The sequence below is a fragment of the Apaloderma vittatum genome, unplaced genomic scaffold (genome assembly GCF_000703405.1).
Source record: "Apaloderma vittatum isolate BGI_N311 unplaced genomic scaffold, ASM70340v1 scaffold885, whole genome shotgun sequence".
Taxonomy (NCBI): domain Eukaryota; kingdom Metazoa; phylum Chordata; class Aves; order Trogoniformes; family Trogonidae; genus Apaloderma; species Apaloderma vittatum.
In genome coordinates, this window is record NW_009717463.1 from 25,741 (window position 1) to 42,402 (window position 16,662).

Here is a 16,662-nt window from a genome sequence, read left to right on the forward strand (position 1 = left end):
GTGTTCTGCCTTGACGCTTGCGACTTCTGCTACTGACTGGATGCTGGGTCAGGCTGACTTTTGGTCTGGCTCCATAATTTTGTCATTGTTACTGCTTGTTCTTGTAAATGGAAATTCCAGATTTCAGCTAGGTCTGTCAGTCGGTTGTTCTAAATCACTGGCAATCTAAGGATTTTTATTTAGTGGGAACGCATGCCAGGAAATGCAGGGCTTTGCACTGCTTTGTAGATTTTGGTAATGAGTTTATCATATTCCGTGCACTAATGATCATCACTGGTAGAACTGATAACAAATGGCCAAAGAGGAGTGAGAATTCCTGAGGAAGTTGCTGAGAACGTGTTGTTGCTTCTGGTACAGGAAGGAATGCTAGTCGCTAACAATTGTAACCTCTTTTTTTTTGTGGGTTTTTTTTTTTTTACAACCAGTGAGAAATTAAGAAATAGTGGGCATATCGTACTAGCTCAGGGGACTAATCTTCCTGAACATGCAAAGTTTGCACTAAAATCTTTCCAGGTACCTGCCAGGGACCCAGCTTAAAGGTGGGCTGCAAGCCCCCACGTGGGCCCCACCATTGCATCTGCACAGGGCAAGTTGCATGTGGGAAAATTAGGAATACTCAAGCATGGATTACACCCACCCAATAATGGCAACTTCAGTGAACCCCAGAGTCCTACTGAGGTTACAACTTACACTGGACCTGTAGCAGAAGGTTTCTCTGCTAGATGCTGTCTCATCCCCCCTAACACTTGGCACCTTCCTCTCTGTGCTTACTCATGCAGAACCCGTTGTACTGGGATGTGGCTGCTTATGATCCACTCATTGAAAAGCTTTCTTGAAATTGCACCTTTTTACCAGCCAGTCACACTGTCTGTTTACTTTGCCGTATTTTTCTTAACCAGTGCAAGAACTTTGCTGCATGAAAGCCATCATTACTAGAACATATTAGAGCCAGTAGCATATTGAATGAGAAAATTCCATAGGACAAATTCCTCTGTAGAAAACCCATTTTCAAGCTATCTGGAAAAAATAGAGCCTCATCTGAAACAGACTCATTCTGTTGCTCACAAATTTGCTGACCAATAGAATCAAAACACCAGTGTTCGCAGTGTCTTTTCTCCACTTAGGGATACTTTATCACTTGCGGATAGCAGATCTCAAATGTAATTCTGCAGTCAGTGTTGGTCATTTGAATATGTTTGCAATTTTTTCTCCAAACTATTTGTTTGAGAATAGAGAAAACAATAGCTTTATCCGTGGGAACAAAAAAGGAAAGCGATTTTTTTGCAAGTCAAGAGGAGACTGTATATATCATTAAGGTTGGCCACCTATAAACCTAGGTTTCCTGATTGTGATTCCACTACTCTAATAACTGTCCTTCTGCAATCTTTACTGCTCCAGAAATATGTACAGCCCTGTTTCAAAGTTATCTGTGCTGTTTTCATTCTTGATTTGGGGGGTTTGGGTTGTTTAAGTTGGGTTTATTTATTCATTTCTTTTCCCCAAAAAAGCTAATGCCTTTTTCTTAAAGTGGAATACATCACATTTTGATTCCTTATGAGTCTAGAACTTCTCATGCCAAGTAAGTCTGCCCCAAGTTATTAGTAACCTATGTAATTTTCTGAAATCTTCTGTTAATTAACCATATTTTACTAAGGGGAATCATATATTAAAACTTTGTTTTTCTGTGACCTTGAGCACTTATTCTTCATTCCTGTGGTACCATTTTACTCAACTAAGGAAGTTAAATTTCCCTCATCTTTCATTCTAATTTGTCATTGAAAACCACACACACACACATGATTTGACAGCATCAAATCATGTTAATAGCTGTCCAATATACCTATTCTATCTCTTGTAATAAGTGAAGCTCTGCTTTGCTTGCCATGTTATAGGGAAGAGAAGACTTGGCTTGCTTGACCTTCACAGAATGTTACAGAATGTCAGGGGTTGGAAGGCATCTTGAAAGATCATCTAGCCCAACCCTCCTGCCAAAGCAGGATCACCTCGAGTAGGTCACATTGGCAGGCGTCCAGGAGGGTTTTGGGTGTTTCCAGAGAAGGAGACTCCACAACCTTTCCAGGCAGCCAACTTCATGTGAGAGAAAAGCCTGATCAGACAGGCCTGATCAGAACCGATGACTACAATCCCTCTCTGGCTCTACAGAGCATCTAGCTTCAGCTTTTAAAGAGCTAGTATACCTTCCTGAATTAATAGCTTGCTCATCTGAAGAATTTAATTTTATTTTTTAGCAATTACTTCTGTAATTATTTGTCTGATTGCAAGCCAATTCTAAGAATCTTTCTGCTTTGGCCCATTGAGAAACTATTTTCACCAATTTTTTTTAAAATATAACAATGCTATTATATATGTTCATTATTTATTTATAGTACAGTAATACCTATGGGCTGTAATAAAGATCAGAAGCTCTCCTTGCTGAAGAGTTAGAAAGAATAAAGCCACATTCAGAGTCACCTCAGCATGCCACCTACTTCTCTCCAGTAGCTCTGACCATATATGTACTAACTTAGGGGGCAAACAGATGTATTCATCCTTGTTTCACACAAGGGAAAGCAATCTCACAGTTGCTGCAGGCTGAGAACATAGTGCTGAAACGTCAGGATAACCATTCATAATTAACCATACACTTTGTTGCAATAAATAATCTTAAATAATCTCAAGTATCCATATTAAAAGTATAAAATATTGCAATTAAAAGTTATTGAAAGCCAAACTCTGGGAAGACTACCTTCACTCAATATGAAAAGTTTTTACTGAGATGTGTAACAGAAGATAATCATCATTATAGGAATCTGTATCAACCCATTTTTTTCTGTATCCTTTCTGTAACCTTTTTTGTATCGTTTACTGTGAAATAACCCCAGTTCTGACATGTTACTTGACTTTTAGACTCTCTCAGTCACATGGGACGTTGAAAAAGAAAATGATGCTCTGTTGGCGCAGGAATTGTGGGTGGAACAATGGGTCCTCCACCCTCCATCCACTTTCCTTAAGTGACACCTTTTCCTGTCTCAGAGCCAATCCCTAATTTAGAGTTCACCTAAAATGCACCTACTCTCCTTGTGCTGTTTGGCTGGTGAGGAAAGGCTTTCTGTGAAATGATCATTTGGCTTGTCCAATGGTAAAAGCAGTTACAACTTCACGTGAAAGAGCCAATGACACGGGCCATACACAGTTCTTGATGGAAATATATTTTTCTATGAGCCAGTTTTCTGGGAAAACTTTTTCAGAGGTATTTCCCCCCCACCTTGAGAACACCAGGGAGACCAACAGCAAGGGGAAATCACGTGTGTGAGTAGTTTGCACTCAGTGTTTACAGTTATGTAATATAAATACTTGTCATCATGTATTTTACAGCTTAGTCTTTTGGTGTTTGAAAAAGATAGGGAAGCAGCTATTTTTAAGGGGAAACAGCTGCCAATTACGTTACAGTGCTAAAAAACAAGCAGCTTGACCTAACTGAAAAATCCGTATTTGAGAGTCTCAGACCTCTCCAAGACCCATTTGTGATTTTACAACATGGAGGAAGCGTGAGATTAGATTTACCAGGAACAGTGGGAGGAGAGCAAATAGGAGAGTTTGTGTGGGATCCAGTCCTTGGTAGGGAAGAATTGAGTCCTTGTTTGTTTGGGTAAGTGAACTTCTCTTCCTCCTGCTTGGTAGGTTGCATGCAATTCATAGTGTTCAGGATCTTCCTTATTTTTGAGGCTTGGTTGTATGAGTTAGACAGAGGCCCTTCTAGCTGGAGTGTTTACTGGGCAAGAATTGCTTGCTACATTAATAAATTTATTAATAATTGTGGAGCCTTAATGAAGCACAGATTGCAGCTTCAGCTGCTAAAAGGCAATAAAGAAAGGAATTTGCTTGAAAGAAGTTGTTTTTCCTTCAAAGAAAGACCAGAAGACAGGGATAATGAGTGAGACAAGCTTAGCAAAATTCCAAGGAGGATGTGAGGCCAAGATTTGAAGCTGTGAGATTCATATTCTTTCAAAAGTGGATATGCAGTGGAGTGGAATATATTGATGTATTGTCACCTTATGACACTGAGAAAGAGGGGTGCTCAGGGACAAAAGAATCAAACTAGAGATGATGGTAGAATAGGATTTTGAAGACAAGGTACAGGAAAGGAAAGTAGGGTCTGACACAACACAAATATGTAGGCATCTGTCAAATAAGATCTGAAGATAAGGAAGCTGTTTAGCATGCTAGATAAGGAGTATGGCCCTGGTGGAAACACGACCACGAAGGCACAGAAGAGGAAGAGATTAATTAGGTTTGAAAAAGATTGCTGCACTGAAGAACAAGAAACAAAGTTAGTGGTAAAGAAAACTGAAAAAAAAAGGAAACCAGACTCAGCAAAAAAGGGTAGAATAAAGAAGAAGAAGAGGCTATTATACTGATTCTGTTCGACGTCTTGATAGGGAAGAGACTGATATGTTGGGAAATAATGCCAAAAAAAAAAAAAAAGGAAAAAAATGGAATTTGAACAAAAAATGGAGAGACACATGTGACTCTTGTCTCCCTCTTAAGAAAATTCAGGAAGCCTGTCACTGACATGGGTCCACAGAACAGAGAGGTGGACTATGTAACAGCAAGTTGGATGTGGATATGCAACAGAAAGATAATAGGGGAAAAAATCCAGATTGTTCCCCCGACACATCCGGTTCCTTCTAGACAAGATCAGGATAAATTTTAAAGCTGAGGAATGTGCCTGAAGAGAAGGAACCTTATTAACTCATTCCCTGGAGAGCTTTCTGATCTGTAAAGAAAGAATGCAAAGGAATGAAAAAAGCATGGTGAGCATCAAGTAGATCTAGCACTAGTGGTCTGAATCTTGGTGTTGGAAAATACAGAAATAATATGATTCAGCTGAGGTCAGACCCAGACCTTCAGTCACAGAAATTAAACAAGCAATTTCCTTATTAATCAATAAAAAGAAATGGGAAAATGTGAAGTTTCCATGTAGAGTGGATATGGCTGCTGTTAGGAATAATGTAAATAATGCTCCAAATCTAAATTAGTATTCTGTCATGTATTTTAGTAAGGAGAACAGCATGGTGCAGAATTGGGATGGATAATTGGAATCCATGCATAGAAATGGAATTAATTTTGTGGGAAGTAAAACTGAATCTGAAAAATTGATGGCTATTCAACATGAAGGAGAAAATAAACCAGTCATCCTTTTGCCTATATCTCGTTCCAAAACTAATGCAAGACTTTCTGAGCTTTCTCTCTTGCTCTGTCAGACTTTATGACTGGACTTGATTCTACAAGCTTATATGCTTTGCCACACTATACCACTTGTTCTATGAAAACACGCAGTACCATTGTGTCTCTGGTGCAGCAAGTCTGAAGAAGTGGACCCTCTCTGTCCCCCAATACTGAAAAAAATAGCATCTAAAATCACAACGGTGGTGATGCTTAGTACCTTTTCACAATAGAGGTCACCATATGAATATGTAATAGCAGTGCTTGCCTTTATGAAAGATGGAAAAGTAGACCAAACAGCTTTTATCTCAGCAGGTTGAAAAGCTTTACTCAGATATCTGAAAAGAGAGTAAGTACCTACAGAGATAAATGGAAAAAGACAGAGAATGCAGTCTGATTTTGCAGTAATTATATAGGACTGAACTAATACTCTTGCTTTTTTACAGTGAGGAATGAAATAGATTCATTCTATCGGAAATTCAGTAAAGCATGCAATTGTAGTACCAAATGAGGAATTGTTAGTTAAGCTGAAAAAAAATTAAAATAAACTTAGTGGAGAAATAATAAGAGGTTTTTGTAATAGATACCATACCAAATCAGAAGTCATTTGCTAATGTGAAAATAAGTGATCTTTTAAGAATTTTAGAGATGATAACGGAAAAGGATGCAGAAAAGAGTTATCGGTGTTGGAAAGGTTACTGATAGAGTTCCTCAGTGATCAGTCTGGCATTAAATTTAGGTCTTATTCCCTACAGTAATGGAAAAAGGGAGTGGTGTGATAATGAAAAGTACTGGTGACTCCAAAGTCGAAAGGCACTGTCAATGCAGGGAACAAATCGTGTTGCACAGAAAGAATTGGCTCAGCTTCATGGTGAGGGTAATCAAGCAAGAATTTCTTTTTAGTACAGAAACTACAAGGTCCTGGAAACGGAGACTACTCACTGCTGTACTGTGGGGTTCATAAGTTGTAAATGCCAGGATGAGGAGTTGAGTAGTGGGGCACACGATGACTTTGAGCCAGCATTATAAAATACCACTGGATCTATTCTTAGGGTGCATAAATAGTTTTAGGAAGTGAAGAAATATTAATAGATTGTGCAAGACACTGTTGTGTCCTCGAACAGCTTTTGAGAGGGTACGTAACTATTTTTTTAAAAATGTGTGGGTAGCAGTTGTTTGTAAACAAGAAGGACTTGTTATTTAAAGTTATTTCAAGAACAATATTGGTAAAAAATGAAAATGTATCAGTAAATGTAGCCTGTGATTTAATAAACCTAGTCAAAGTGTGACTAGATTTCAAATTCCCAAGCTACCACTGAGAAAAGTACGGAAACGCAAGAAAGCAACTAAGAAATGTGGGTTTCTCTGACAGGGAGTAACTGGAATGGCTGGATTCTATCTGCCAGATAGAGAGAACATGATCTTCCTTGCTCCCCCGTCTCCAGAATTCTGATTTATCCCACTGTGGGCTATAGCTGTCACCCACACCATGGCTAATATAAACAGAGAGTATAGTTCTGAGGAGTGTCTGAGATAAGTGGATTTCACTGCCCCTCAGTTCCATAAGACTATCCCTGTAGGATCAAAGGAAAGGTCCATCTAGCCTGTGAGCCTGTCTTTGGCAGTGGAAAGCTGTGGCTGCTGAAGGAACCTGTGCAAGAAGTGGGGTGAATATAGAGCAATGATTCTGCTGGCATATTCTCCATGTTTCCGAAAGCAATTCAGAGACTTCCTAAGCTGGCGGTTTACCACTGAGTTTATTAGCCCTTGATGAACAAATCCTCCATGAATTTTTCTGAAACCTTTTTTGAAACCTCCAGTTCTTTTGGCCTTTGCAACATCCTGTGGCAGTGAGTTCCCCAATGTAGTAATTTGTGAAGGAGTTTTTCTTCTTGTTTGCTTGAACTGGTTGACCCAAAAGTCTACAAACTTTTCATGTTGTGAAAACTAGTGAGTAAATGTTCCTTAATCGTCTCTTTACTGTTGAGGAATTTTTGAACTTTTGTTGCAGTCCATCGGTTGTGTCCTTTTATATGAAATGATCCTCATCTGTGTGGTCTCTTCTCGTAGGAAACCTGCTCCACATCTTGGCAGTGGTTTCTTCTGACCATCTGAACTTCCCCTGATTCTGTTATGTTGAAATACTCTATTCTGTCGAGCCAAGAGTTATTGCAAAGTGACTAATTGAAACCGAGTGCTCATACATTGCTTTTAATTGTTTTTTTCAATCGAGGAGTCTTTTTACAAGGGTGGCTACAGGCTGCTGTTGTTTCTATAGCAACCTTATTTCTCAGCTTTTAGTCTAGGAAAATATACTCAGCCTGTCTGCAGTGCAGGCATATTTGGGAGTATGATTTATCTGTCCAGTTCTCAGTATGCAGCAATTAATGGCTGTGCCTGAGTCAAGGCAGGGTCCCTTTATGTTCATCAGATGGAGAAAAAGCATTTTTCAGTAGAGTTTCTTCCTCTACTATGCAAAATTTTCTAAGCAAAGGCACATAAATTACCTACAGGGTGTACCAGTTTCTCCATCTACAAAAATGGAAAGAAACACAGAATGATGAGCTGTGGTTTCTGTGTTCATCCTAAGATATAAAAAAAATTAGTGAAGCCCATCCCTAAGTGATTGATTAACTTTGTCATCTTTACAGTCTTGGTTTTTGCCTTCAGGAAATCAAAGCATTTCATAAATGAACTCTTTTGCTTTTAGGGTCATAAAGTATATTTATTAAAAAGAGTCCAAAGATCACAAAATCACAGAATCACAGAATGTTGGGTGTTGGAAGGGGCCGCAAAAGATCATCTGGTCCAACTCCCTAAGAGAAGTGTGAAAGAATAAGTGTGCTTCTATTACAAAATAGAGCAGTAACAAAAACACCCTCGTATTTTTGCCAGATTTCAGCCAGTGTGCTATCATACTGTGCACTATTGGGTTGTTTGCTAAACATAACTAAGCAGATATAGGTTTTTAGTATCTTTGCTTAATGTGTTGCACTCAGGAAGATATATTACATTCAATAAGAAAGATAATGTATTTTAGAAAATTGGAATAGTGAGTGGAATGTGCCAATAGATTAATCACTTTTCACATCGGTTCTATCCCTCTGAAATAGAAATACTTCCTATAGTATGTTAACATCCTGCAGCACAGTTGATGGATTAAATGGTCATGATTACCTCTGTACATGTACCTTTTAAGAACTATTTGAAATTAACAGCTACATAAAAAGAGCGATAAATAAAGAATGAAGCCACTTGCTTGCTTTCATTGGTTTGAATCTCAAACAGTTTTGTTTTGTTTTGTTTTTTTCCTGGAGAGGCTCTTCCCTTCTTTTTTGAACATTTATTTGAAACCTTTGCAGCGTGCCAGTATAAAAAAAAAATATTACGGAACATTTACACAATAAGCCAGTCACCCATCCTGTCATTTTCCACATCCCCATTGTAATTATTTGAAATCCTTATGCTTGAAGATGAGTTTTTCTCCCTCCCAACCCAGATTCTATTTTCGGAATAGACTTGTAATTGTGTGTTTGTTAATGTAGCTGTCTGTTGCCATGAACAAAGTGAGGTCACCAATTTTCTATTACAGCTTTGCCACAGAGTTAAGGACTCTAAAACAAAACTAGCACATGATTGAATGCACTGTTTTTTCTTTTCTATTGTTTTATTTTGTTCTGCTATCATTCCAAACAATATCTAGGGTAGATAATTGACATGAACTACCACATGTTTTGATAATCTGAAGTTATTCCTAGAGTTACAGCTTGTATATCACTATTATATCTAATATTCAATGCTTAGATATTCTCCATTTAAGACTTGGCAAGAATATTCCTGGGAGTAAATTGAGGATTAATGTGCACGAAACATTTTTAAAAAGTCTTATTAATCAAACTCAATGTTGTTTGCTAAGAAAAAGTTCATCTGATTATGTTATATTGCAGCATCCAGTGCTCAAAATATTTGTATTTTGAATTAGTATTTATGCACTTTTCAAATAATAGTCCATACAGATCACTCATTTATTTTATCAGTACACCATCAGTCCTAAGGTTTATACTGCTGTTACAGTTTCTTCTGACTCTAGGATTTTTTTGTCCATCTGTCTTAAACCCTTCAAATCTTTTGTTATAATATGTATATGCCGGAATGCGTGAAAGAATTGAAAACATGAGGCAGATTCCTAATAAGAGCTGTCATGGCTACCTTGAAGTCAGCAACTTTTGTCAATATAGCTGTGACAAGTCAGAGGAGGCAAAGGTTTGACTTAGAACATCTATGCATCTTCAGTACTTTACATCCTTAATAAACACATTATTTATAGTGTTTCAGAAAGGCTGAAGATGAACACAGAATCACCAACAGGAGCATGGAGGGAAAATGAGTTTTTTAATATGTAATGCTATTTTTTTTGAAAGGCTATTTCAGATATTCCTGTCTGAAAACCAGCAGCACTTGAAAACATGAAAAAATATGTACAAAAAACCCTGTATTTTGTTGATTTCTGTTACAATGAGATTTCTTCAATTACCATAAAGTAGATACTTGCACTGGGCTCTGGATCCACCTATCTTTTGGTTTTACCACATAATGCCATTCATTTTATGCAATAATAATGTGAGAAAAAATGTTTGATTACATGCTGAACGAAAAGACAGTTAAGCCCCACAACATAAGTACCTCGTCTTGATCACCTTGTTATGGGGAAAAATAAAAGATTTAAGTAGAAATATGTTTAAAACAAAAGGACAAAATTAGCAAAATATGCAGAGATGAGTTTTGCCACGCAGTTTAGGTTCTATGAGCATATAAAAATACATCCATGTTTTGTCTAGTTATGAGAAAAGCTGGACTAGGCACTGCTGAATGGAGAATTCAACAGCTCAAGGCTCCCAGGGCAAAAACTGAAACACAGTGGAATGAAACTGTGCCTTTACGCACATTAGGAAATATGTTCATCTGAGTGTGTTTGCTGCTGTCTGTCTCTCGCCTCAGCAGGCTGTTTCTGCCTTAGCTGAAGCCACAGCTTCACTTGCTGGGTAGAGAATTCCAACTCTCTCCTCCCTGGTTTCGGTACCGACGTAAGCCACATTACATGCAGTACAACTAAAATAAAAATGAAGCTGGAAGTGGTCTGAAACTTAGCAGATCTCTTTGTCAACTTTTAGATTATGTATTGGCTCAGTAACTTATTCCTGCTAAATTTGAGCACATGCTTAGTATTAAGTATTTGTCCAGGACATTTTAAGTATCAGTATTTTGCTCTCTGATTGAATAGGGTTTTTTTCCACAGACTTTATTTTATTACCAAGTGAGGCAAACACCACCGTTCCACTCCAGCAGTTAATATACTCCTAGCTCACTCTCCATTTAGACTTATGTACTAGTGTGACACTGGAAAATACTGATAATATTGCATAGGGAAGAAGTATTCACATTTAAGACTTCTCTATGATAGTGTCTTTTTACTGACCTGTGATTCTGTCAAAGCAGCGTGCAGAGCATGGAGCTATAAATTAAGAAGGAGGGTTTTGGTAGAGTCAAGCCTTTAACTAATCATCTGATGATGACTGGGGTTCTTAAAATTTTGTCTCCTCTCTTAAAATTAATAGAGTTTTCTGTTTTGAATTGATTTTAAAATTATAAATGGAAAATTCCATGCAGGGACAAAGTAGTATTAGTAGCAATGATTTATTCATTACATCTATTTTGGCACCTGATAGCCAGAATGAACAAATGCTTCAGATTTGCCTGTCATCAGTGAATGTCTTCATAGCCTGGCAGAAAACATAACAAGTTGTTATTGTTAACTGATATTTTTACAGTGCACAGAGTGTACTTGCACTTGAAACTGATGCCTTTTGTTATAACACAATAAATACACCTGCAGAGAAGCTGGTAAGCCTTTGGCAGGTATGAATAATAATCTTAAAACCATGTAACATAGGTGTAAATCTCGTAGCTATATGCCTGCTGTTTGTTTCCTCATTAGCAGAAATGATTTGAAAGGCAGATGTTCTTCTTGAAAATCTGAGATACACCTCGAAACTCCCATATTGTTTGTACCTACAGATGAAATTAGAACTTCCTCCTATTGTCTTTGCCGTATGTCCCATCGTCCCTAACTGACGCATATTGTATAGTCTACTCATTTCAAACAAGGCTATGGCATTTTCAAGATGAAACTGTTTCTAAAACTAAAAAATGGCCAAAATCCAAAGATTATTATCACCTCATCCATTCCTTGCAGTGCTGCATGAGAGAATTTTCTATATCACAGGCATAATTTCTGTGATGTTTTCTTTGATTTCACACCAGCAAGATAAGTTATTGCGGCACTTTACTATGATTGAGACCAACTTCTAAGAAAAGGGAGTTGTGATTTAATGGGTATGACTCAATTTGAAGGATTTTAAGTATCTTTCAGGCTGGAAGTCTTTTAAATTATACCTTATATTCTGATTTTGTCATTCAAAGGAACCCCATAAGAAAATATTTATGTAAAGTTTGGGATGAAGACAGGGAATGTCCCAGCTTTTAACTTAAGAAATCAGTTTTTTTAACAGAGCACATATAGCAATATTGAAGGAAAATTTCTAGCTAGCTGTACTCTTAACTCTTACTTTATCACAAAGAAAATATTATCTTTTTTTTTTTTAAATAATTGCACTGGTTGTTAGAAAACATGAACAAAATATTATCTTTTTTTTTTTAAAAATAATTGCACTGGTTGTTAGAAAACATGAATAATTGGGTGCACAAAAGACTTTACAAATCAGATGAATGGCAGAAGGCCAGACATATGTAGAGTGACTAAGTTTTAACTGATGATTTTTCAGATATTCTCTCTACTTTTGTAATAATATGGATGTAGCAAAACATTTGAGATCGGTATATTTTATAGTGAAAGGAAATAGCTTTTCTATGAACCATGGAATTAATCTCTGGAGTTTATTGCTATAGGTCTCCCAGAATATGGTACACTGTTTTTTTTTCTCAAAACAAGATTAGATAATTCTTTATGTAGAAAATAATGTTTGCAATTACATTATATCTGCAGGATAAAAATTATACCTTTATATTTGTAGGTCATCAACTAATCATTAATTCAATAATTCCAGGGAGAGGGGACTTGATTTGGGTAGATGTTGCTCCCTAATATTCAGTAGTGCAACTTCATGGACTTTTCTCTCTAATGTCATAAAATACAAGAAGGAACCAAAAAGCGAACATGCACACCTAGAGTCTCTTTTTGCTTCTTTTCCTGGACCTAGTGCATAGATTATATCATATTTAGTTTGTGGGTGTATTCCAAGAATTGATGACAGGAATAACAAATACATGCATTTGTGAGAACATCTCACCTGAGTACTGGAATGGGTTGCCCAGGTAAGTTACGGAGTTTACCTCCTGAGAGATACTAGAAAAATATGTGGACATGGTCCTGGGTATCTGGCTGTAGGTGGTGCAGCTTCGATGGGGGCCTGGACAAGGTGACCTCCAGAGGTCCCTTCCAACCTCAACCAGTCTGTGATTCTCTAATCCTGTAAGACAAATGGCCCAGTAGTTCTAATTCCTGAAGTTCTAACTAGTAGTGGCAATGACTTCTTTTGGCGTTTTTCCCCTGATAATTAAATGTTAATTCTAATGCAAAAAAAAAATGTATTTAAATATCTTCCACTCCTTTTCAGGGTGCGCAATGATTTTGATGTGCCTACAAACCGATTGATTGGCAGCCATGGCTATTGTACTCAGGTAAGTTAAGTGCACAATTTTGGGGAAGTCATACGGCTCTGCATGCAGAGCTGTGGGCTGACCTCTGTGAGGAGACGGCATTTCTTATTTTAAGTTCCTCATCTTTTACCTTTGTCCTTGGTACTGCCAAGCACCTCCATCCTTTGTTCTGTTTTTTAGAATCATAGAATGTGCTGGGCTGGAAAAGACCTTTAATGGTCATGTAGTCCGACCCCCCTGCAGTGAACAGGAATATCTTTAACTAGATCAGGTTGCTCAGAACCATGTCAAGCTTGAGCTTGAATGTCTCTGGGGATGGAGCCTCCACCACCTCTCTGGGCAACCTTGTATTTTGGTATATTGTTGTCTTTACTTTTCAGGGCCTCAGCGTGAGTCCTTTTTTGGCCTGTTTTTCTGGTTCACATCTGTCTATAGCTGTGTGTACATGTGCTTGTACTCCTTTCATCTGCCTCTCTTGCACCCTGTAGTTGATTTTGTTGCTGAGGTACTGCTGACACCGTGACCTGAGTTTCCTCCCTGCCGTTTCAGAAAGGTGACTGAGGTACAACTCCTCTGTGAACAGTCACTGCCCAGCTGGTGCTGACTGAAGCTAACTGGGACTTCAAACTGGCTACACTGACTTCTTATAGGTGTGCCTAAAAGACATGTGGTGCTTGAAAATCAGCAGTCTGAATTGCTGTCTGATGCTTAGGATCACAATTGTGTGTAGTCTAAATGTCAGCTTGTGTCCTGTACCAAATGTGACCCACTGTCTCTAGGCCTGTAGAGGCATTCACCCAGATGGAAACACTTTGCCTTGGACATGTACGTGGAACAAGAGGAAATGGCCTCAAGTTGCACCAGGGAGGTTTAGATTGGATATTAGGAAAAATTTCATTACTGAGAGTGGTGAAGCGTTGGAACAGGCTGCCCAGGGAACTGGTGGAGTTGCCATCACTGGAAGTTTTCAAAAAATGTGTAGACGTGGCACTTTGGGATATAGTTCAGTGGTCATGGTGGTGTTGGGTTGACGATTGGACTGGATGATCTTAGAGGTCTTTTCCAACCTTAATGATTCTATGATTCTGTGAATGTAGATCCCAGAATTCTGGGATATGGATTCCCCTAAAGCTGCGACATGGGCAGTCTGAATATGTACTGCCATTTTGGCTGCAAAAGGCGAGCCTCATGTTCTTTTGTACTGTTGCTAGAAGACTTTCATACTGTGGTTAGGCAGCGATACCTCAAGAAGATGGTGGAACACCACTGGTGGCTTAGAAGTCCTAAAAACATCAGTAAGAACCTATAAACTCTGAGGAGTCTTTCGGGAGAAGCATGGGGCTATAAATGCATGCAATATTTTTAAAATCGTACATCAAGTCCAAACTGGCAATACCAGTGTTATTCATGTCTTCAGGCGTGGTAATTCGGACTATTTTTTCTGGAAACCTTGTTCTTTCCCCTCGTGTTTCTTGACATACGTTATTTATTAGTAGTTAGCTGGTTAGTTGCTATAGCACAGTCTGCTGCTAGATGTTGTTAGTGCTGTTACATTCTAGGTGGCCTTTGTGGGATCTTATGCTAAGCCAAATGTCTAATGTCTCTGTCCCTTGAACTTTGTGCACACACACATGGATGCACTCCCTCCCTCTGACATGTGTTTGGCTTCTGACGCACCCATACTTCTAGTTCACTTGAAGAGGATATAATCAACAATCTGCTATGGTAAATGTGAGGCATATTAGTGATATGGACCAGATGTGAATCCATATGTGTGAATGTCGTACTGAATGAGGCTTAAGTTCATCCAGAAAGAAAGAGAAAAAAAAATCTTGTAACAAATCTTGTCCAACATACAAAATACATTCACAAAGCACATGCAGTACTGTACAGATAGCACTGTACAGGCTTTCAATTTGTATCACCCGTGATGTAGCTTTTGTTGTAAAAAAGGACAACAAAATGTTATGATTTAAAAGAATTCTACACTAATATGAGAAGGTTCAGAGCTGGATTTAAGATTAAATTAATTATCAGCAGTTTTCCTCTGTAAAGATGAACACTGAGAACTCTGCTAGCATTTCCTCATTTTATTTTGAGAGTAGACTTTCCTCAAAGCATCTGGAAAAAATTTTCTAAGCAATCCTAATTTTAACCTTAAACTTAAAACCACTACGTAAATTAAGGGTCTGATACATATGTAACTATCAATCCTGAATCAGTCTTTTACTGATGTCTGGTAGACAAGATGTTAAAGTACTGTTTTTCTGTCGTTTTTTTAACATGTCACAAACAGGAATTGGTGAACCTGCTTTTGACTGGCAAAGCTGTGTCCAATGTCTTCAACAATGTAATAGAGCTGGACTCTGGAAATGGCAATATCACAATTTTGAAAGGTATCACAAGCCGCAGTGATATTGGGTTGCTGTCTCTCTTCGAGCACTATGATGTTTGTCAGGTATGTTTTCCATTCTTCTGATTTTAATCAAAAAGGAAACAAAATCAAAATTGGCTTGCAATGAGTATAGCAGTGAAGAAATTATGGGCTTGATTCAGTTGCAGTCACTCAGAGGCATCTATTGCTGGTTTAGATGCCCAAAGGCAGAGTGTGATCTCCCCTCTGGATGCAGATTCTGTGTCACAGATTCTTGGTAAATGACTTGGGTAGTCAAGAGCATCTCAAATCTTACACGCCTGTGTCGTTTTCTACCTGGACTCAGCTTGCAGAGTAACGCTTTTCTGCTTAAGTCACTACTGTATAGATCTGTATACATGAACTAGAATCTGCTCAGTGCAGTCTGCGGAAATGAAAGATATTCAGCTGAATAAACATGACTCTGTAGTCTAGGCTGAGCTGAGCAAGTTCCTCTGACCGTATTCGCTAGATCTCCACTGATTATAGTGGAGCTGAGACACCCACTCACCTGTGGATGCGTACCTCTTAGTCATGTATCTATAAGCAACTCTATCTGGAGCTGAAACTCACTCTAAGCATGCAGTTTTCCACGTGTTCCTATTTGATGGGGAGCCACAGTGATAGAATCCTCTAGTCTGTGCTGGTGGTCATATCGTGTTAGCAGCAAAGAAAATAATAGTCAATTAAAATAGCTGTCAATATAATGAGAATATGCCCTTTCACATGTCTTTGAAGTCATCATGAAAATTAAAAGATAGATTAAGGGAGTGGAACATCTCCCTGATGAGAAAAGGCTGAAGGAGCTGGGTCTCTTTAGCTTGGAGAAGAGGAGGCTGAGGGGTGACCTCATAAATGTTTATAAATACGTCAAGGGGGAGTGTCAGGAGGACGGAGCCAGGCTCTTCTCAGTGACGTCCAGGGACAGGACACGGGGCAATGGGTACAAGCTGGAACATAGGAGGTTCCACAAAAACATGAGGAAAAGCTTTTTCCCTGTGAGGGTGACAGAGCCCTGGCACAGGCTGCCCAGGGAGGGTGTGGAGTCTCCTTCTCTGGAGCCCTTCAAAACCTGCCTGGACACGTTCCTGTGTGACCTACTGTAGGTGATCCTGCTCTGGCAGGGGGCTGGACTAGATGATCTTCCATCCCCTAACATTCTCTGATTCTGTGATTAAAAATTTCAAAGAAGTGACAGCCATTAATTTACCTCTGGAAAAACTTGGGTAAGGGTTTCGGTAGTTCTTCACCAACAGACAGTGCTGTCACGATGGCCATCTTTCCCT

General features: G+C 38.6%; 1 protein-coding gene across 1 annotated transcript in view; it reads left to right on the forward strand.

Moving 5' to 3' along the window:
* Window positions 1-16,662, forward strand: part of FAM188B (family with sequence similarity 188, member B) — a 56,362-nt gene that overhangs the window by 20,662 nt on the left and 19,038 nt on the right. Inside the window, exons 10-11 of the mRNA XM_009869893.1 lie at window positions 12,921-12,984; window positions 15,260-15,421. Of these exons, the coding sequence (XP_009868195.1) occupies window positions 12,921-12,984; window positions 15,260-15,421 (226 nt within the window). The remainder of the gene's footprint in view (window positions 1-12,920; window positions 12,985-15,259; window positions 15,422-16,662) is intronic.